Source organism: Neopsephotus bourkii, unplaced genomic scaffold (genome assembly GCF_033783945.1).
Source record: "Neopsephotus bourkii isolate Nb327-2 ecotype Australia unplaced genomic scaffold, CSIRO-AGI_Nbou_v1 NB_962, whole genome shotgun sequence".
In the NCBI taxonomy this organism is placed as follows: domain Eukaryota; kingdom Metazoa; phylum Chordata; class Aves; order Psittaciformes; family Psittacidae; genus Neopsephotus; species Neopsephotus bourkii.
Window position 1 is genome coordinate 5,521,700 of NW_026901456.1, and position 22,768 is coordinate 5,544,467.

The 22,768-nt window shown below is 38.2% G+C and overlaps 2 protein-coding genes across 4 annotated transcripts in view; both read right to left on the reverse strand.

The window, feature by feature from the left end:
- PIGP (phosphatidylinositol glycan anchor biosynthesis class P) overlaps positions 1-22,768 on the reverse strand; it is a 152,431-nt gene that overhangs the window by 99,619 nt on the left and 30,044 nt on the right. The window lies entirely within an intron of this gene.
- Positions 1-22,768, reverse strand: part of HLCS (holocarboxylase synthetase) — a 122,147-nt gene that overhangs the window by 97,220 nt on the left and 2,159 nt on the right. For 2 of the 3 annotated variants that reach the window (XM_061359128.1, XM_061359130.1), the window contains exons 2-5: positions 20,614-20,766; positions 13,488-13,650; positions 10,988-11,934; positions 7,764-7,946 (exon numbers count right to left, since the gene is read on the reverse strand). In XM_061359128.1, the coding sequence (XP_061215112.1) occupies positions 7,764-7,946; positions 10,988-11,934; positions 13,488-13,650; positions 20,614-20,766 (1,446 nt within the window). Of the gene's footprint in view, positions 1-7,763; positions 7,947-10,987; positions 11,935-13,487; positions 13,651-20,613; positions 20,767-21,056; positions 21,078-22,768 lie in introns of those variants that run through there. The other variant, XM_061359129.1, reaches the window with a different exon arrangement.

The window sequence follows — 22,768 nt, forward strand, 5'->3', positions numbered from 1 at the left end:
AAGCATCCTGCCCTGGACCATATGCTATACAATTTGCTATAGAAACTCAACTTTTAAGCTTTTACCTCCATCAAGTAGCTTGAACACAAAAGTTTAAAATTTTTACTGAAGAAATGACAGATCTATTAGGAAACTGTACTAATAAAGGTAGCAGAATAAGAGAAGACTGCAGGGAAAGAAGAAAGAGGCAGTAAAACATACCATGTCTTACTCTACCTCCATCTACTACATGGCTGTATGATGAGTGTTATAAAACTGTTCACTAAGGTACAAGGGGAAATATCACTGAGATAAAAGAACCAACCAGGGTTGGTTCCCATCTGCAGATTTCCTTCTCTTTCAATTTCTATCCATCCTCACTCACACTGCACATACCTTCAAGTAGTTCATCCGCCCTCTGTATGCTAGAGAGGGTAAGGATAGAAAACAGAGAAGTATCCTTCCCCTCAGTTTTAGTTTGCTCTACTAAAATAGCACAGATCAAGAAATCACCCTGTGCTTAGTAAGCCACAGTAACTGACCATAATAATTTATTTAGCCATTCACAAGTGAGAGGTAAAAATACATCATCTCTACGATTTATTCTGCCATGCCATTGAGTTCTCTTTTTATGCTCAGCACTATGACAGAGCTGGTGTCCAAGAAGTCCCTGTGTTGCTTAAGCACTTCAAAGATTGGCCTTTTTCTATGCTGAAACTGCAGAGAATTTTGCTGGCAAACTTCTTAACTGTGGAAGTGGGCACAAACTAGGAACCTGTAGGCACTCACACTTCAGTCAGCCATTCTTCTGAGAGCTAATGCCACCCTTTCTGCTTTCCTCTGACCGAGAGCTCTGAACTGTTAAAGCAGGAGAAGGCTTCTGCATTACCTTAACTGCTGATGGAGGGGAAAACAAAATAAAGGAAAAAAAAAAAACAAACCAAAAAAAACAAACCATCCCATCTCAAAGAGCCATTCCTGTCAGAACCACACACTTCAACACCAGCAAGCAGTAGGGGCTACTATTAGAATACAGACACTGATTGATACAAAGAGCTTTTCAATTAATGACAACAACACTGAAATAGTTTTGGTTTACAGTCTGTGTGGTTTGCAAGTTTTATTACAAAGAAACAAAAGTTAATTTGAGGAAAAGTTAATACAATCTGAACAAAAGCACACTCACCCTCCCTGTACACACATGCAACTCAAAGCCTTGCAAGCCAACAAATAACTTTGAATTTATGATGAAAAAACCCTAAACATATGGATTTAAATTATAAATATTTTTAATTAATAGTACTTTGTTATCAGTCCTTGGGTTATGTTTTAGATATAAATTCTTCAGGAAGCTACTTAAGAGACAAAGCATGCTACCTGCCAGAAGGTAAATGTTTTGCCAAATGCACTTCATTGCCTAACCAGTCTAGCAGAAACACAGCTTTGACCAGCAAAAAGAATTCCACACACAGCATAGCTTAAATCTGTTTCCCAAAAAGAAGAAGCTATTCCAGCAAATACACATTTTTACTGGTAGAGACGCATTTACATTGCTGTATCTACCTTTTTTATTTTCCTGAAGCAACTTGCAATAAAAGACGTTTTTATTCCTAGCCAAGAGACAAACTTTCAAAGTTTTCAAGCACAAAGTTTTCTAGCAACAATGCACTGCTCGTTGGAAATAATACATACAAAACATTAAAAAAAAGTTAAAAATTCAGACACCACTTATCAGTGATCACAGAATCCTTTCAGACTGCTATTCATTTAACTTTTCTCTCAGCTCTTGGGTTACTTTTTTCTCAGCAGTAACTTGGGCTACTGCTTTTGCTAGAGCAAAGAGCAAATTTCCTTTCTAGAATAAACACTTCCAAGGGACTCCTGCTTTTTGTCCTACTGGCTCAAAAGGCAGGGACAATGCTTGAATCCTTATGCTTTGAGGATGATAGGAGAAAATAAGCAAGTCTTCTTTTTTGTAGAATACAGTTTTTTGGTTCATTTTTAAGCACAAAAACTTGTCTGGCAATAAAAACAGGGCCTTGGGGTTTCAGTATAACTGCAGATGATTCTAGCACTGGAAATTTAAAGACAACTCTGAAGTTTCACAGTTGAATCTCAAGTTCTACAATACACATTAATATGCATGGAAATACTTCAGCAACAATCGTCTTCAAATGTACCCTGAAATCTAGGTTCATTATAGTGTTATCTGAGAGTTCAAATTTCCCATCCTCAAAGAAAGATTCAGTCAGTATGAAGTAACTTCATACTCTCTTCGCTGACGTAATAGACTTGGAATTTAAAACAGTCGATGCCATCACAGAGTCTAAACTGTAGCTCTAGAAATGTAAATTTGGTCCAACTGAGATCTGATTGTGCTGTATTGTACTGAGTTATTCAAATACACAAACCTGACTTCACACTGCATCATCCTTGTGAGCACAGTATTCTGTATCCCAAAGCATCCCTTAAAGGAAAGTTTGAAATTCAAAAAGTACATTCAGTTGCACTTTTTAATTATTCTTTCTGCCCCCAACAAACAAGAGTTAAAACCCCCAACTTCAAACTTTAGCCAATATGTCCATATTAACCGTTTATTATTCTGGAAGAATGTACTGTTTAAAAGACTGTTACTAGCTGAGCCAAAGTAATAGAGTCTGACTACATTTCATCATTTGGCCACCACCCATTTGGAAGATGCTGATAAAAGTGACTGAGCCTAATGCAGCTTGAGGAGTTAGTAGTCAAGTTTAAGAGGTTTCAGATCGGTAAACATGTGGGCATAATACACTTCCTAATGGAAATAATCACTATTCTGACAAATCTCTCTCACTCTTCAAGGAGCAAATTCTTGTTTTGAAGTCTAGAAGATGTTATGCTGAAACTTACAGCAATAAAACACAATCCTAGCATTTACGTCTGAAAAATTATCCTTTAAGATGGCAATGTAAAAGAGTAAATATTTGAGTGTTTAAAGGCAAAGCTGCAGAAAAAATCAGATCTCTATGCTTGAAGCTGCCACTGAACATATGGGTGCCAGACAACAGGCTTACAGTGATCACCATTTGTTTCACCACCTTGAATTCACCCTGTACCGCATTGACACAGAATTTTCTTTTTACAGCAGTGTAAAGGTCTACAATTTGCTTAACTGCTTTACATCAGATCAAGGGAAAAGAAAAATAAAATATGCTGTGTTTTAATACCAATATTTCTCTAAAATTACATTTAAAACCAACAAGTTGTGCAGCTCTAACTATTAAACAAGTAAGATGCCTTTAATGCTACATTGCTCTTAGTTCAAACACTGCCTTCATTGTTGTTGCAGCACTGTATTGATATAATATGTATTTTTTCCCAGTTAACCAAACTTGAAAATGTCCCTATGTGTGCATCTGGAGCAAACCATTCCTGCAAGTCTTAGTGCAAAAAGTCTTGTGATGAAATAATTGCCACAAGTGCTCTCACTTTCCAGACTCCCTACCTTATGCTTTGTTTATAAGAAATATGATTGGGAATAAAATGTGCACACGGTGATAGGGATCATTCAACACCAACAGCAGCGAGTATTAGCTGAGGTTTGACTAGTACAATTCTACATGGTAAGATCTGGACCTCTTAACAGATGGACATTATCATCCATTATTCAGATATTAGAGCCTTTATTTGAATTTGAAGCCATAATAATGGCAGTCCTGCTCATATTTTATGGTCTTCTTTTTAATCCATGTAGTAAGATTGTGATTTTAAGATACATGATAGCCATATAAACTGGGAACTAAACCTTCAAAATGTGAATCCTAAGGAGGGGAAAAAAAATATATATATAAATCAAATCCACCCCTTAGAAGCAGCGCAAAATCGCATTGCAAAAGGCACCATCCAAGACCCAGAGAGCAGACAGGAAGATCTGAAAGTCTTAATAATCAAATTTACACTGATTGGAGTAATAGATTCGGTGTGATTATTATTAGAAGCATCACAACAATGATGCAAAAAAAGACACATTGTTCAGGAATTGTTGCAAAGGAAAAGACAAGAGAAGCTACTTATTCACACAATAAAGTTGAAGTTTTATTTCATGTCCACAATATAGTAGAAAATAGGTCTGATAAAAGTTCTGAAGTGACAAAGCAGGAAAGAGGGTGGCATGAGAAACCAAAGAAATCACACAGAACAGGGCACATCTCTACTGTAAATCGAAGCTTACAGAAAGAAAAAATAACACTGTAAAGAATTTTAAAATGAGGAAAAAAAATATGTATTCTTTCTTAATGGAGTAGAAAATGCAGAGCAAAATAAATTATTATTTCTTCCACATAATCAAAAGGAGCTTTTAGTTTTTAAATTAATTAGACAAATCTGACCAGGTTAGGTCTACCAGCATTTTGGTTTTAAATGTAACAGTACAGATGCAACCCCCAGTTTGGGCACGAGGAATCATTACTGACCTGCCAACTTCAATAAACAAGAACATTTGCCATTCTTCCATTTTTGAAACTGCAAACAACACATCAAGCTTGCTCAATCACTACTAATTACTTATAACAGGAAAGCATAAGAAAATAATCCAAAAATTAAAAAAAACTAATTTTTGCTCAAGTTAATGAGCATTGCTTGGGTAATCTCTGAGAGAAGGAATATACTATTCAATACACCCCCAGTGACTTGTACAGGGCAAGCTTTCCATGTAGTCATAAATAAGGAAGTCCAAAAGTACTACAGTTTGCAAAACAGCTTACTCCATTTCCAGCACTACTTGACTCACTCTGACATTAAACAAATCTAAGTATTTCCTTCAAATTATTCACCTGTCAGGTACATTTCTGTACATTGATGCTCTCTAGGAAAGCAAGATGACTGCTGCTGCTAAACCCAGGACACCTATGTAGAGCATGACATAAGAAGAAAAATAAGTAACTTTTTAGATAGCTAAACTATTACATACTCATTTTTTATTTTAATATGCTACCTCTTTATTATTAACGGAAGATTTTACACACATATTGCAACATCCTTTCACATAATATTCTTCTGGAAGCATGTTGTGGCTAAAGTGAAAGACATTGAAAAAATGAATTACACACACCAACACAGAAAAACTACTATTAAAAAAAAAATCTGTGGAAAAAACAGGTATAAACCTTAACTATACAGTATACATTGCAAAAAATATCTTTACTAGATGGCCTGCGACCCTGTGACATGCCACTAGATGGCGAGTTTTGACAGAAATTAGCTAACTTTTTGTTCATGAAAATTGCAAGTGCATAGGAACGGAACAATCATGGTAAGAGTGAAGGTGGAGAACAAAAAAGGAAGAGTTAAATGAACTACAAGTCTTCTGTACAGAGCACATTTAATATTAGGAAAAAAGGGTTTTGTTTTCACATCTGTCACACAAATAGATAACCAATTCTTACAAACATGCTGCTCACAGACAGGGAAGAACTTGTTTCATATTTGGTCACAGCAGCACTGGCTGTAGCAACTACAAGAATAAAAAATCTGGAGGAAGGCTGAAAGTGAATCAACAATTAGGTCTTGAGAAAGCAGACTTCAGCTTATGCAAAGAACTGCTAGTTAGGACTCGCAAAGGGGTTAGAAGTACACAACATATCTGTAAAAGGAGGATAAGGAAGCTGGGTTCATTCAGTTTGGCAAAGAGGAGGCTAAGCAGGGATTTACTAACAATCTGTAACTACTTAAGAGAGTTAAAAGAACGACAGAGATAAATACTACTTTACAGTGCCAGACAATAAAATAACAGCCATAGACTGCAGCTTGAGAGGTTCAGGCTGGACATCAGGGAAAAAGTATTAAAAAAAATAATAAAAAAAAATAAATCAATAGAATGGAACAGCAGCACTGGAAGAGGCTGCACAGACAGGCTGTACCATGCACGCTTGGAAGTTTTCAAGTTTCAACCAAAGGGCATGGCTGACCTGGTGCGGTGTTGGCAACACCCCTGCTTCAAGCAGAAGGCTGGATAGGAGCACTTCCAATAGTATTTTCACCCTTGTAAAGCGGAGGTGGATCTGGCAGAGTCTGCCACACATGAAAAGGTGATCATTCAAGCAGAATAACAAAAACCAAAACAATCAAAAAACAAACAAACAAACAAACAAAAACAACAACAACAACAAAAAAAAAACAACAAAAAAACTCTCTGCATTTTGCCTAATTATTATCAATTCTTACATCCAACCTGAGTTGTTAGACAGAGGCATTGCTTAATGTACCAGCAAAAAGTATTGGTAGTATCTTCAGAGACACAGAAAAAAAATACAGATTTGAATTTACAGATACATCTATTAATAGTATTTTAGTCAGTTTGGATCTGCAACTGACTTGTCTGCCATACAATGAAGTCACATATCAGAGTCAGAGTATGGGTTGAGTTGGAAGGGACCTCAGAGATCATCCAGTTCCAAATCCCTACAATGGGCAGGGACACCTTCCACTACAACAGGCTGCTGAAGGCCCTATCCACCCCAGCCTTGACCACTCTTGGGGATGGGGCAGCCACAGCTTCCTTGGGCAACTATTTCCACACATCCTCCTCCTCTCCATAGTGAAGGAAAACTTTGCATTGTTCCTGTCCTTGCACACCCATAAAGGACCCCAAAGCAACATTCACCAGTTAATCACTCAAAACATAATTCATCTCTTACAAACTTAAAAAATAAATCACATATTCCCAATCTATAAATCGTGCAATGCTTATCATACCCACCTTTCAGATTAATGAACAGTGTTTTGAAAAGTACTATCTAAATCTGAAAGATCATAATTTATTTAAAAAACATTTCAGCTGTAATATGTCACTTGGTTCACTGATTGGTCCTGTAGCCAAAAAAAATATGTGATATTTGATACTGATGGAAACAGGCACCCAAGGAGGAGCTTCTATTGCTGAATTCCCCTAAAGACAGACATTAGCATTTCTGTGCTAATCTAAGAGTGGTACAGAAAAGGAGCAGAAATCAGGCAAGTGCGGTAACTGCAAATATTGACAGGGCTAAATGGGCTGGAAACAGCAACATCAAGGAGCCTGAGTAACCTGCATTGCTTTTTAATAACCTACTGCTTTCACCCCTTCAGATCAATATAATATAGTTGTCATGTATTTGAAGTCATGTTAAAAACAAACAAACAAGTTAAAATTACTGCTTTATATGTTCTTCACAATTCCTCATGAGAATGTCTCAAATTGAGAAGTCCAGAACAGCCAGCTGACTATTTGAATTACAAGAACCTATTCTATTTCCAGGAAACATTACAACAGCCACAGGAATAAAGCTGTTCATTCTATAATCACATACACTCTTCCCTACTCATTCAGCTCTTTCAGCTTTGGTCTGCCACACCACTCTCCATAATTTCAGCTTGACCTTTTGCTACCAGCCTATACAGAACTTTCTACCTCAGTTTAAAAGAAAACCAGATCTTGTCTTTTAAATAAGTTCTTTCTGTAGCTTACCACAGCCTTGTGCTTTGATACTGGAGAAGCATGCAAATAAGCATAAAAGCTCTTAACAGAAATACAGCAAATATACCTGACAAGTTAACTGCACAATATTCCCATGTTTAAATTCAAAACTACTGCTGGCAGATAACAAAATACTGACAGAGTAGAAACCAAACTTTATGCTTACCTGTAGGACATAAGTAAACATCTCCAAACAAAGATACTACATAAGAAACAAGGTGTATTTAAGTGAACACTGAATTTGTCTTGTAGCATAAATCTCAAATAACTGAAATGTAAGCAGAAGCCTTACCTCATCAGAAGAGAGAAGGTAAATAGGTGTTAACATAGGAATTTTACTTAATTCACAATTCAGGCCAAGTGATGTCAGGATCTCCTTGAGAACTTCATATCTCTTGGTATTGCTTATCTTAAGCAAATTAAAATCCTGTTCAGTTTGGACATCCATAGAATTGATATCCAGTTCCAAGTGTGCCTGGCAGGACATGTGCAGAGGGAATAAAGAAAAAAATGCTGTTGGTATCTGGTATCACACGTTTTAGTTTAGAGCTAAGTATAACATTTTCAAAAGCAGCTTTTTCCTGACTGTGGTTGAACTATCCAGTTACGAGTAGAAAGGCTGATGGAGTTGGTCCTGTTCAGCCTAGAGAAAAGAAGGCGAAGGGTGAATCTGATCAATGTGTATAAACAACTGACAGGAAGGTGTCAAGAGGATGGGGCTCTTGGTGGTGCCAAGCAATAGGACAAGAGCCAATGGGCATAAACTAAAACACAGGACGTTCTACCTGAACATGAGGAAGAACTTCTTTACTATAAGGGTGACTGAGCACTGGAATAGGTTATGCAAGGAGGTTGTGGAGTCTCCTTCCCTGGAGATGTTCAAGAGCCATGTGGACACAACCCTGAGTAATGTGCTCTGGGTGACCCTGCTTGAGCAGGGAGATTGGACTAGATGATCTGCAGTGGTCCCTTCCAGCCCCGACCATTCTGTGATATTTAGAAGCCTTTGTACCCTACTATATGCATTTAAATTTAATGAAAATGGCAAGCTATTATCTTTGCTAATTTCTCCAATTTTGCACATTTTAATCGTGTTCATACTTGATCTACTTTATTGAAATTCAGGAAATATGCCAAAATGGGGGGCAGGGAAGAACAGAAAAAAGGGAAACAACAAGACTGTGACAGAATATTTAATGGCTGATGTCACTGTCCTCTGAAGATAAAACAATAAGGCAGTTCAAATCCAGACTGGAAGTTATTTACAATTATAAAATGGCACACTAATCCTCTTAATCTGATTTTTGAAGCTATGCTGTAATGCCCTTTCTCTGCGGAAAACCTCTGCAGTATTGAGTTTTACTGCAGCAGAAGGGTCAATTTAAACGGTAGAGCAAAGCAGGTTTCACCAGGAACTTGCAGAAATGGATAGCAACAGCAGCTAATCGATTTTCTAGTACAAGCGCAGCACATGGGTGGCACAGCTTCCTACATAAAGCTATAAACATGCTACTATGTAAAACAGTTTCCAAAAAGCTAGCAGATTTAATGTGATAAACAGACAAAAACACTCCCAAGAAACCCGATGAATATTTCTATGTTACATAATTGCTGGAAGAGTGTATGCTACCTGATACATGAGCAGTTAAATTTGAGTGCTGTGGGCTCCTGAGAAAATTCTCCTGTAACTAAAATATTGGTAAAAAAGGGTCCTAGAATCTTCCATAAAGTTTGTTCAAGTGTGTCTACATTATATTCCTCATCTACTTAAACACTGGTAATTGCTCTATTTTCCTCAGTGTGCTGGGACAGAGTAAAGACACAGTAAAGGAAGTGATATAACTGTGAACAGCCATGCTAAAAATAAAATGTTTACCTCTGCTCCTACTGAGGCCAACTCAAAACATGCAAGATGCCTTCAGGTTGACTTTAGAAGTTTTTCTATGAAATGGCTGAAATTTCTCTGACTTTAACAGCACAGGTTATACACCCAGACAGATACATACTATAGAGCATAGACTTCTTTTCTAAACTTAATGGTGCTTCTTAACAGCTTTCCTATCACTCAAAACATTAGATAGGTTATCAGTGACTATATAATCAGTGACCAACATTTACCTTTAACACATCCGTGGAAGCTTCTCATCCATTATCCAAGAAGACAGAGAGTAACAGCAAAAAAGATTATGAACACTTGAACTTAATCTGTTGTTTAACTTTTTGAGGGGGTGTTGGTTTTGTTTGAGTTTTTTTTAACAGAGATCACAATACCATAACATTGGAGAGGTACCTATTTACTGGGATATTATTATTATTATTATTAAGTGGAATTAATAACATTTTGGCTCATTCTAGACTCCCCCATTTCTGTCCCCCAGAGGCTCTGAGCTATTTGTTAGGTGCAGGATGTTAAACATTTTAAAGTTTAAAGCTTGAAGCAAGACTCAGAAAACAAAAAAGCAGGTTTCCAGCAGACCAGATTCTCCCTCACAACCCCCACCCAAAAAGGGAGCATATACTACTGACTGAAAACGTGTTGAGGTTAACAAAAAACAAAAAACCCAGAAACAAACAAACAAGCTTTAGATTTTTAATTTTGGTAGTAAATAGAAAAAGTGCATTCCAGATTAATAAAGGGTTGTGGTTTTTTTAATGACAGAATAGCAAGGCCAGCATCATAAACCTAACATCCATCCAAAAATTAGCCTTAATCAAAGTACTGATAAAGAAACCAATGGCTTGGTTCACTTCATTCATAACACTGAGATGCAAACAGTATATACCTGACAGTGCCAGCAAAAACAGACTCAACAGACCTAGATCAACAACAGCGTTTCAGTGCAGTCAGAGACTAACCTTTCTTGTGTAGTTACTTGCTCAAGCAAGAATTGTTGTGCAGTTTTTCTAGATATGGCATGCAACAAGTAATAAAGCCTAGGACTTTCTCGTTCACTAGTCAGATTTCCAGAAGTGCTGGCTGCCATAACCTTAAACCTTAAGAAAAGACATCTTTCAAGTTTCTTGCAAGGTTTGTTTTACATCCTCTCCTTACTCTCTGCTTCACCATAGCTCATATTTCCATAGGGATGTCTCTTTTTTTATCTTGCCAGTATAAACTTTCACCCCAAGTCCACCAACGACTCAGCTCTTCCTCTTCCCACCTCCCAAAATCTGTAAAACGCAAGCTGTATCACTGCACACCCTCTAGCAGGCAGAAAAAGGCAGCTCTGCTCTTGAAGATGCTTGCTTACTGTGCAAATCTGTTCTCTGCCACTGGCTCTGGTCTTGCATGATCTACATGTGCATAGCTACATGGTGAAAAGGAGGAAGTGAAACAGCACTGACATTTCTCTAACATTCTTTAAGCTTCCTCAGGATCAAGTGAAAGACATTCTGCAAAGTCCTTATTCATTCATTAAGACATCCACCTATACCTCCCTTTGACAGGCATCCCCAAGAGCATGCAATGGGAAAAAGTGAACTTTTTCAGCAAATTAATGTTTCTGTATACAGTACCTGAGAAAGAACAGCTTCTCCTCCACTGTCTCCGTAAGACAGATGAACAATAACTGTGTCTCTATCAGCATTATTTAATCGACTCAGTATCTTCACTTTGCTTGTATCTTCCTTCATTACTTCCTCAAAAATACACCCACTGACCAAGAGATTTAACTTCATTTCAGTGCTGTCCATTTTAGAGACTACTAATTCATGAACAGCCTTCTTCACTTTGTTTTTTCTCTTTAATTGTATGCCATCAAATGTAAAAGATGAAGAAAATCCTAGAATCTTTCCACCTTTAGATAAAAACTTCATAAATTGTTTGTGGTTCTCCTCAGAAATAGGCTCATCTGTGGCAATGACCAACAGCAGTGAATTATCAACCCAGGGAGCTTTCAGAACTTGTTCCTCATGCAGCTGGTAGATGGTGTAGCTGTCTGCACCAAGGCATTCTTGAAGGATTGATTTTACCTGCTCAAATTCCACTTTTGCAGTTTCAGAGCCAAGGTAAATCAATATATTAGGGGGCTTTCCAGCAAGGTTTACTCTCTTAATTCCTTTTGCCAGAAAACCATCATTCTCTTCAAGTGTGCTATTGCAATCATCAGAAAGTTCTGGAATGTCTTCTGCAGAGGCATATCTGACTGATTCAATAGTACTGTTTTCAAGTTGCAGGCATTCATGACAGCTGGAAAGATGCAAATGATGATGTTCTCCAGCACCTGTCTCTTTGTCAGATAAACTGATAGATTCATCTTCAGGCTCACTTTCCTTCTCCAGCTTGGATTTCTCCTCTTTACATTGTCCTGCAGTCTCTGCTACTCCTAATCCTGATTTCAGAGTAGTTCCAACAGTAGCAGCAGGAGTTACTTCATCCATTTGTGCACTGCTTACACTTTGCTCTTTTACAGATGGTCCCACCTCCACCAACTCTTTCAGGGTAGATTCCTGTAGATGGACAGCTGAAAGAGTTAAATATTAATAAAAATGGATTATCAAGGTGATATTTAAAGAGCTATGATGAATATCAATACCATGGCAGGATTTAGATTTAATTTCATTACAAAACGTCTATAACAGCAAGAATTTGTTTGACACACCAAATCCTAATCCTCTCCTCCAATAACATAATAAATTTGCACTTTAATGACTCTTTGCTCCAGGAAAGTTTGACTGAGAGCACAATAGTTGATATTTATATGGCACATTTAAACAAAGTAACATTTATTGTGAGTGCAAACATATTTGCACAAAAGTAAAAAATGACAAGTACTACACACAATGAAGATGTATTCTTAACAGAATGATAATCAATGGGTGGGAAGGTGAGGAAGTTCCCAGAAATGCATCAATTTACCAGCTTGTTATTTTGCCTGTCCCTCTGTCCCCAACAAAGGACACAATGAAGCAAGGAAAGAACATTTGGAAAAAGCACTGGCCTCTTAAGGAGGGCAGGGTGCAAAAATTACTTGCTGTTATTTTGAAATTAACTATTTTGAAATAAGCTAATAAAATGACGATATTGGGTAAGATGAAGACCTTGAACTATGGCTTGCACTGCTGAAGGCTGCAGATAAAACCTGGAACAAGTTAATGGGAATGAAAAAAATCTGAACAGCTTTCAATCTGCAGAAAGGGAGACATACCCACCATAGCAAGACTTGGGAGCTGAGAATCCGAGGGAAAACTATCAAATAGGAAAAACTGTTAAACCTTCCTCTTTCTCCCCCCAGAAAAGGACGGAAATGCAAAGACAAAAAACTTTGGGCAAATAGAAGTGAGAAAAGAAGGGCAAATATGATTATTACCAGTGTGAAACTTGCAGCACAAACTAAGTAACAGGAGAGAAAAAAAAACATACTTTTCATAGGGTAGTTTTTTTCACCTGCTGAGCCATGAAAATATTTCAAGTCAAAGTCTGCAATTTCACTGAATCTCTCTCCACTCCCATAAGGCCAAAGAAATTTCCTACGGCTTTGTTTCCAATTTCTCAAAAAAATTCAGTGAGAAACTTTATTAACAAAACAGTCAACTGGCACACAACACCAGATCCAAGTATAATCACCTTCTTCACTTAACAACACTTGTATTCCCTTGAAACTATACCCCCTTTGCCTAGTCTGGAGCAGCAAAACTGCTGATGAATGAAACAAAGATCTCCTCATACAGACGTAAACTATTGGCAGTAGATTATGCAGCATTAAATAAAAAGAGGGGGATTTATTCAAAAACTGTTTTGATCCATTTTCCTGTTGTTTCTGTTGTTGCATTTTTAAAGATGTAGAGATCAGTAAAGAGACCAACTTACTCAAAAAGTGGTCTAACTTTTCAAGGATCTCCATATTTGACAGTACAAAACACTGTAGTGCTACAGAGTAATCAACAGCCCAGAATGACAATAGGAAGCAAACACTGTGCAAAATAAATGTCCGGTATAAAGACTATATGCACAGTCCTAAAACAGCTATGAAACAAACATGTTCTACCATTAAAAACAATTAATGAAGATACTTACAAACAATCTTGTGTGGCATCATTCCATTATCCATTTGAAGCCTGTCTTCCATGAATGCTATTCCAAGGTCACTGAAATTATCTAAGGTTGCTTCAGCAATTAACTTATAAGGCTCACCAGGTTTATAGGCCAGTGGTGAGCAATAGTCTGACCACTTCACAATCTAGAAAAAAGCATATGCATGTTTTTCAGTTTGAAAAGGTTACAGAAAAATATCAAAATACCAACTGCATTATGAGTCTGTAAGATGAACTGCAAATAAAAACTGCCCTTCCTTCCCAAAGGATTCTGCTACTGAAAAGCAGCACAACAGTAGGCAGAACCAAGAGAGGGACATAATCAAGCCAAGGCAGTACAACTAGCAAACCCAAGGACTGGAAGTAATTGTAAAGAAAGTATTTAAAAAAACCAACCCTGTAGTTACTAGGATTATGGAATACTAAATTGTTAGAATCGCTTTTAGGACTTGTGTCTGTGATGCCTGATGTGTTTAAAACAACTACTGCATTTAATAGTATCATAAGACAACACACCTCAAGTAGGCTTTCAGTTGACAGTTCCTTTCATGAAGAAGTGCACCCTTCATGACTAGAAAGGTCAGTGTATGAGACTGAATACAACCAAAAGAACCTGCTGAGGAAGGATCATGTAGAAAGCAATGCCTGCTACAAAATTCAGTCCTGACAGAAGTAAACAAAGCAACATCCACACCAAGTTGATAGCAAATTGGGAGTACAAATACATCTTTCCTAAAGATCAATGCTATAAAAGCTTCAAGTAACACAGAAAAAGGCAGGGGAACATTACCCCATTCTGTAAGCAAATTTCTGTTTGTATGTATTTCCAAGACATGGCTTTCAGCACAAATTCTAAAAAAAAAAAAAAATGCTGATAAAAAGAGCAAAAGTAAACTATAGGATTTAATAAAAGTACACGTTGATTATCAGAAGCATAACTGGACATGTAAGATTCAAAAAATTCTATTCTCCAGAAAAGAAGCATTGTGAAGATGTCACACTTGAGATTATTTTCCTCAAGAAGGTTTGTTAAACCCAAACTACACAGCTGTGCTATCTTTGAGAATAAGCTCAGCTACAAAAGACACAGGCGGAGGAAAAGTGAAAAGAGTTTTGGTTTCCTTCTGAAAGGCAGACACATTAACAAAGACTACAAATCTGTCTGCTCACTCATAATTGAAAGTGACCCCTTCTAAACTTTATGTTTATAAAGCAACAGTACCAACCAAAACAATTCAAATAATTTACAAACACAGTGATTTGAGTAAATTCTGAAAACAAAGCTGAATAAGGCCCCAATTTCATTAAAAACTGTAAATTATATCTCAGTATTTATCCTTTATAGGATACACAGATCAACTGTTCTCCTTTGAAGGCATTTTCAGAGACAATTAGGCACCACCTGTTCTCATGACCTTAAAGAAAAATTAGCTTTTGCCATGTAATATGTTCCAATACTAGAAGATAAAGCTCAATTCCCACATGGCAACTCCAGCACCTTGATACTGTCATCACCAAACCATTTCATGAAGTTCACCCTTTTATCACTACGCACAAGATGGAATACTGATTAAACACAGTAAGAAAAAATGCTTCTTTTGAATGCACAAAATGAGAAAGAGCTCTTGGGTATTTCAGTTTTTCAGAATTAGACTATCAGCTAAATTTACCTTTTCATCTACTGCTGTTAAGTGGTTTACATAATATCCAAAATCATCTATTTTCAACTTTTGACTTTACATTATTTCCCAAGGGAACAAGAAGAAAGAAGAAACTGAGATTCCATATAACCTTAATGGTCATGTCTCCTTTCAAAGCCATTCTCGAAGACAGTTTCTGATTAGCACAGCCCATATGAGACCATCCAGGCCATACTCATATAGGTGACCTTTGGATACCTCACAAGAAATCAGGCTGGGTATCTTCTGATACATTACCTATATTAACCCTTCGTGAACAAACTCAGTCTCAAAAAGAGAAAAAGATAACAGTACATGGGCACCGTGTTTGTGTTTACCACAAGGTCAGCTGCATGCTTTAACTTATGGGTTACACTACAACTGTAACACAGGAATGAGTAACAGCTTCAAATCAGACACTCCAGAACACATAATTGGTGAGAGACAGCCCTCAAATTCATGATAGACGTATCACTCAGGTCCCAAGTGTCTGGATCACTCACTGGTAAAAACCACTCACTTGTAAAGGTAAAAGTAAAAAGGTCATCATCTCCATGTATGTACCACAAAGAAATACCACCTCTGAAGTTACAGGACATATTTATGGGCACACTAGTATTACCCAGTTCCGAAGCAGAACGAATTCTCCTTCTGGAAGATACTTCTATCAAACCCCGATAGATACGAATCACTGAAGGGATTCTGAATCCAGAGGGACCTTGACACACTTGTGAGGTGGGCTGATGCCAACCTTATGAAGTTTAACCTTGACAAGTGCAAGGTTCTACACCTGGGTTGGAGAAATCCCAGGCACAGCTACAGATTGGGCAGAGAATAGATTCAGAGCAGCTCTGTGGAGAAGGACTTGGGGGTGTTGGTCGATGAGAAAATGCACATGAGCTGGCTTCAGTTTGTGCTCACAGCAAAGAAAGCCAACCGTATCCTGGGCTGCATCAAAAGGAGCGTGACCAGCAGTTCGAAGGAGGTGATCCTGCCCCTCTGCTCTGCTCTTGTGAGACCTCACCTGGAGTATTGTGTGCAGTTCTGGTGTCCTCAACATAAAAAGGACATGGAACTGTTGGAACAAGTCCAGAGAAGGGCCATGAGGATGATCAGGGGACTGGAGCACCTCCCATATGAAGATCAGCTGAGAAAGTTGGGGCTGTTCAGCCTGGAGAAGAGAAGGCTGCGTGGAGACCTCATAGCAGCCTTCCAGTATCTGAAGGGGGCCTATAGGGATGCTGGGGAGGGACTCTTCATTAGGGACTGTAGTGATAGGACAAGGGGTAATGGGTTAAAACTTAAACAGGGGAAGTTTAGATTGGATATAAGGAAGAAATTCTTTCCTGTTAGGGTGGTGAGGCACTGGAATAGGTTGCCCAGGGAAGCTGTGAATGCTCCATCCCTGGCAGTGTTCAAGGCCAGGTTGGACGAGGCCTTGGGTGACACAGAGTGAAGTGTCCCTGCCCATGGCAGGGGGGTTGGAACTAGATGATCTTAAGGTCCTTTCCAACCCTAACTATTCTATGATTCTACGATTCTATAAACACTGTAGTTGCAACATCAGTCAAGACTTTACCCCACTGTCACTATGGACGTCTGACCAAGTCAGCCAGAATTGCCCCAGCCAATTGTCTTGAGTGTTGACCTGGACAACACTGTCACTTTCCAGAAGGAAGGTATTCCCAACTGTGTTCAGTCTATTGGTGCAACACCCACAGCTTGGAATGTAACTCTTCAGTTGCAGTCATAAGGCACAAAACTCAAGGGCCTGCTGCTACGTGTTGGCAATTCATGATCACCAGTGACAAGCATGACACACATTTATGACATAGGATACCAGCTTCCTTCTCCATTTTACTCAGCACATAACTCTGAGCCACTCTCTGTGGTAGAGGGCAAGGGATTTCTTCACAGCACCAACTAAAACACAAGACAAACTAAGAAGTAAAAAGCAGTGCCCTGGTTTCAGCTGGCATGCAGTTAATTTTCTTCCTGATGACTGGCATAGTGTCATGGGTTTTGCATTTAGGATGAGAATAACGTCCACAGAAACAACTAAAACATACATGTATTAAGCAGTGCTTACTCTAAGTCAGGGACTTTTCAGCTTTCCATGCTTTGCCAGTGAAGAAGGACACAAGAAACCAAGAAGGAATATGGCCAGGACAGCTGACCCAAGCTAGCCAAAGGGATATTCCATATCATAGAACATCATGCTTGGTATATAAACTGGGAGGAGTTGGCTGGGAGGGACCAATCTCTGCCTGGGTTGGGCTGTGTATTGGTCAGCAGATAAGCAAATGTACTGTGCATCACTTGACTTTCTTGGGTTTTATTCCTCTCTCTTTGCTGTTTCTTTTTATTACAATTCTTGTTATACCTTATCTCAACCCATGAGTTTTATCTTTTTGCTTAATTCTCCCCTCATCCTGCTAGGGGGAGCACAGAGGAGCGGCAGCCAGTGAGCTACTGCAAGGTACTTAGCTGCCAACTGGGGTTAAGTCGCAACAAGTAGTTTTTGCTGTCTAGTGCAAGCAAAGTGAATACACAAAAGAACCTCACAAAGTAAGGCTTTTGCCAAGACATATGACCTGTAATCCTGCTCATGCAATGATCCATTTGCTTCACAAGAGAACAGAAATCCTCAGAATATTTTGAAACAGGCCAAGCTTTCCCACTTTGACTAGAAATCATCAAAATTTTCTCAGAATACAGAACGAAAAGCCAGCTCCTAGCAAGAGATGAGAAATTATTTATACTCCAGTTTTCTGGATCCACCACAGTTGAATCCAGTCACAGATCATTGATAAGCCATTCTTTGTAGGGCTTTCTGTTTCAAAATCCTCATAGGTCACAGAAGCAACCTATTCTTACAGCCCCTGTCTATGTTGACAGCCAGACGCAGCAGAATTCAGAGCACCTCACTAAAAGTGATGTGTAAACAGAGGAACAACAAACAAAATAAAACGACAGTTTTGGTCTCTTCCCTGGACTATCACTTTTGAACTTGATATATCAAATAAATTATTAGTATCTACGTAAGAATGCAAACATTTTATATGCTAAAGAAAATGCAAACAAAACCAACAAGATTTAACAAGTCCACCAAACAAAAAACCTTAAAAGAACAAACTAGAGCTTCAAAACAGATGTTTTTGTAGACATCTCTGCTACAAAAGCAAACAAAAATAACCCCCTCAAAAAACCAAACAAAACTCCGAATAAAAACAACAAAAAAGAACCAAACACACACATACACAAAAACACTACAAAATAAACCAAAATAATTACAAACAAAATCACACCCCCCCCCCCAAAAAAAAACAAACACCCAAACAACTCTCCCTTATGAGTTGGTCCAGCACATCCCAGGTGCATTATAAAACAATATATAGAGCATAGCAGATATCCTGTCTAATTTGTCTCCCAGCAGCAGGGCCCACCTGGATGGATTCCACAGTCTTATATCAAAGGCAATAAAAACATTTACAAACCAGTGTGGCTACTTCCTGTGTGCTCCAAAGAAAAATGAGGCCAGTGGAAGCAGAGTCAGAAGACTTAAGCATAAAAGGTGCCAGTGTTCTCAACAAGCTTTCAGTGCCTCCAGTCCTCACACTCTGAACTGCATAGAGATAATGATTTTGCCTGATGTACCACTTCACCTGGACATCATTCCTCTAGAGGTCAAAGTCTAACATGCTCCAAAAACGTGCTCTATTCTAGAACTGAGAGGCAACCATGGTGGGTGAACGTACTAAAAATTTGATTGCAGGCACTGTGCCCATTCCCAATCTGTCCATCTGTTCCTACACTCAAGTTAGATAAGCCTATTTACCAATCACTCTGCTCTTGATGTTCACTCCAGCAAAGGACTCCTGGATTATCTCCCAGAACAAGTGAGCTGGGAAATATATATTCCTCGTCCAGGGAAACAGACAGGCAGCAAGCACCTATGTATGTGACAGATTTCCTTTAACTCTAAAAGCTTGAAACCTGATGCCAGAAAGCAAGGATGCCAGGGGATGGCAGGGGCCATTTAGGAAGACACCTTATGGACTGCCCCCAGGCAATGATCCCAGTTTGTGGCATAGCCTGTTTAATGTGTGGGCTCTGTTGATTTTATGGTACCCTAGAGATCCGGCCAAATGTTTTATTACTGCCCACCCAGAAATACCCTAGTATACATGTCTTTCCATTTCTCCTCTTTCTAGTAGGCAATGGGGTCCATTCTTCATTAAGAACATACAGCTCACACAACTGTCTGCCTTAAGAAGGGTTTAGGCCAACCTGTACCACTTGGAAGATTTTTCCACCCTGGAAGGTAATTTTATCTTTTGCTTTGGGTTACAACCTTTCTCCTCCTTGAGACCTGCATCCAAGCTAAGATGCCTAGGCAGCAAGCATTCCTCATGTAAGGAAAAAAGCAGTAAAATAACAATAAAATGTAGGGCAGAGAGAGACATTATCTCAAGTTCATAGCGTATTTTGATAGGGCTTGGATACTACTCATATGCATAATTGGTTTAGGGATATTATATATTCAGTAACTCAAGTTTTAGAACATCATCTTCTAAATCCACATCTTCAGACTTTCAATAGTAGTGGAGAAGGCACTTTTTAGATTTTTTGAGTATCCAGGACATGAATGTTTTATAAGTATGCTTCCCATAAGGATTTCAACACCAGTTTAATTTAAATTTGGACACCTCAAAACCATTTTATAAGTATTATCCATTAAAAAGCAAACACCATTTGTAAATTCCAACCAAGAAGTATTGCACTCCCCCACTGCATTTTATAGAAAAGCTAAAAGATTGAAAGCTTGATTTTGGCCTTACTCCTGCAGGCTGATGAAATAATCCAAACGTGTAATACTTTAACTTGTATTTATAAATCACAGTGAAAGAAAGGTTCCAGACAGACTTCTATTTCACTTGCAACTTTTATCCATCACTTGGTGAAGGCCTGAAGAGCTCTTCAGGAATCCTAACATATGCTTGCTTCTTACTGAGGCATTTGTTTCAGCTAGTGTCAGAGAAAGGATACTCAGATAAACGAACTTCTAATCTGCCTTAATATGACAGCTTTCAAGCATTTTTCTTCATATTCAGTGTATCTAACCCTACATGCCTTATGCAAAGTCACAATGGAATTCTACACTTCCCATCCACAGCCAGAGAAGCATGCTACTAGAACAATCACAGTAGAATGTCTATTGGTTTATTTGAAGCATAAAACATAACTAGAGTATTAAAAGTTATTAATTTTAATGGAAATGTTACCTTTTTATTTCCAACAACATAATAAACATAAAAAAATCTATCTGCTATTGATTATTTTTTTTACCTTCAATTGTTTTATGTTCATTCCAACCAAATCGCCCATCTGTACTACTTATCTATGCAAGAAACAAAGAGAACTACTTACCTCTTTTGAAGAGCCAGATACTTTCTGCAAGTTATCTGTCTGAGCTGAAATGCTTTCTGTCACAAAAGCTATATGTCCTGCTTTAAGTAACTTGTCAGGACAAATAAAAGGAGAAATGAGAAGTAGACTCCACCTGTTTAAATCATCAAGGAACTGGGAAAAAAAATGAAAAAAGGAAGAAAAATAAGTTTGTATAGCAAGCATCTGATTTAACAATTCATTTTTAACTTATGCCCAGCCTAAATTCAAATCTGACCCTTCAGTCTTACATGAACCATTTCACATTCCCCATGAGGAAAAATAGGGATAAAGGTCTGAACCATTAAGCAGGAACATATCAGAAGTAAAACTGAAAGTGACAACCTCAGCTTTTAAGCTAATTGAGACTCCAGCTATCAGTTTTAAAAGAGCACAAAAGTCAGTGGACCACAGGACCCCTGTACCATAGGCACTGTGACTTTTATGGGCCATTTGCCACCAGCAGCATCCCTCATTCAACCCAATCCTCCTCCTTTCATTCACACAGCAGTTCACCCTGCTTCTTGCTTCCTTCCTTCTCTCTTCATCCCCCAAATACACAAAGCCAAAGCCCTGTTGCTCACTTCTGGTGGCTGAAGGGCACTGTCTGCTGCTTGGCAGTGAGAAAGCAGTAACAAAGCACAACCTGCCTGAACAGATACTACAGCCCCTCTAACTGGACATAGTCCAGGTGGCATTCATTCCAGTTGTGTAACAATCCTCCAGGAAACATACAGTCCCACTGTTAAGACATATACATCTTTTCCGTAGCCATCTGACAAAAGACTAACCAATCTGTGAGCCACAAGTGACCTAAGAACTATATACTACATAGGTCTGATTTTACACCTAATTTACAAAGGACTTCCTTTGTAAAGCCAGTTATAGAAAGGTATTTCTGTTTTGTGGACATGTACAACCTCAGGACAAATTATTTAAAAAGTGACTTGAAAACTCCTAAGAAAATTATTTAAAATAAAAAGAGAGGGTACTTTTTTCTTTTTTTTTTTTTAATATATGAAGTCCCTATGCACCAAAATTACAAATTCAGAATGTAACTAAGCTTAACGAAATAACTCATTCAAAATAAATTTGTCCATAAGGTAGTCTATCCACTTATCAGACCACTGGACAAACATCTCCTTCATTAAATTATAAAAATGTTACCTCTCCCATACTCACAAAGGAGCAAATACAGCTCAAAAGCTGGAATCAGTAGACCAAAGAACAGGTTTAATAACCTCAAAACTTCTCAATATGTAATCTGTTCCCATATATCAATTTTTATGGGATGTAGATATTCTATTGAACTTAATTTTTCTGCCATATTTTAAAAATGTCAAACATCAGAAATAGGTATTTTGCTACTACTATACTAGAAACAGCTGCTTTGCATGTCTTCAGTAATTTTATGTGGAAACAGGAGAATTTCCCTATAACACACTAAACGTGTACATCACTCCACATTTAAAACGAAACTGCACAGTATTAAGTCTATGGGGATAGTTTGCCAATCCAACCAGCTTTACTGAGCACAGAAGCTGTGAGAGTAAACATTGCTATCTTCCACGGGTAAGTGGACTTAACTACTGAAGCTTCATACTATCTTAGGTACAAAATTTTATTAAAGATCAAACAAAAAAAAACACCCAACTTTACAGATAAGATACCAGCAAGTCATAAATTGTAACGAAGACTGATAACAGTGCAGAAGCAGTTATACCTATTCAGAAAGCAAAGTAATTTAGCTAGCTACCTAGAAGCCAAAAAAGCATGCTAGTTAACCTTTCTCGCTTTGCAGTGTTCACAGGTGATGTAAAAAGCTTCACCATGATGCTGCCTCTTTTATACAGCCAACCTTTCTATACCACACTACCAAGGTGCAGCGTGGCAGGCATCTCCTGCAGAGATTCTCAGAGTCAAACACAACTGGTAAATTTTAATACATGTTTTTAAAAGGTAACTACATTTCAGTAACAACATTGGCTTTACGACAAACTTCAAGCCAAGCAGTTCCCTAGAGGGCTTCCCAGCTCCCAGTGAACACAAATAAACTGACAAGCTTATGAAGTCAGTCTGCATGAATAACACTGCAGACATAAAAAAAATGTGCTTACTATGCAAGGACTAAGGAGAA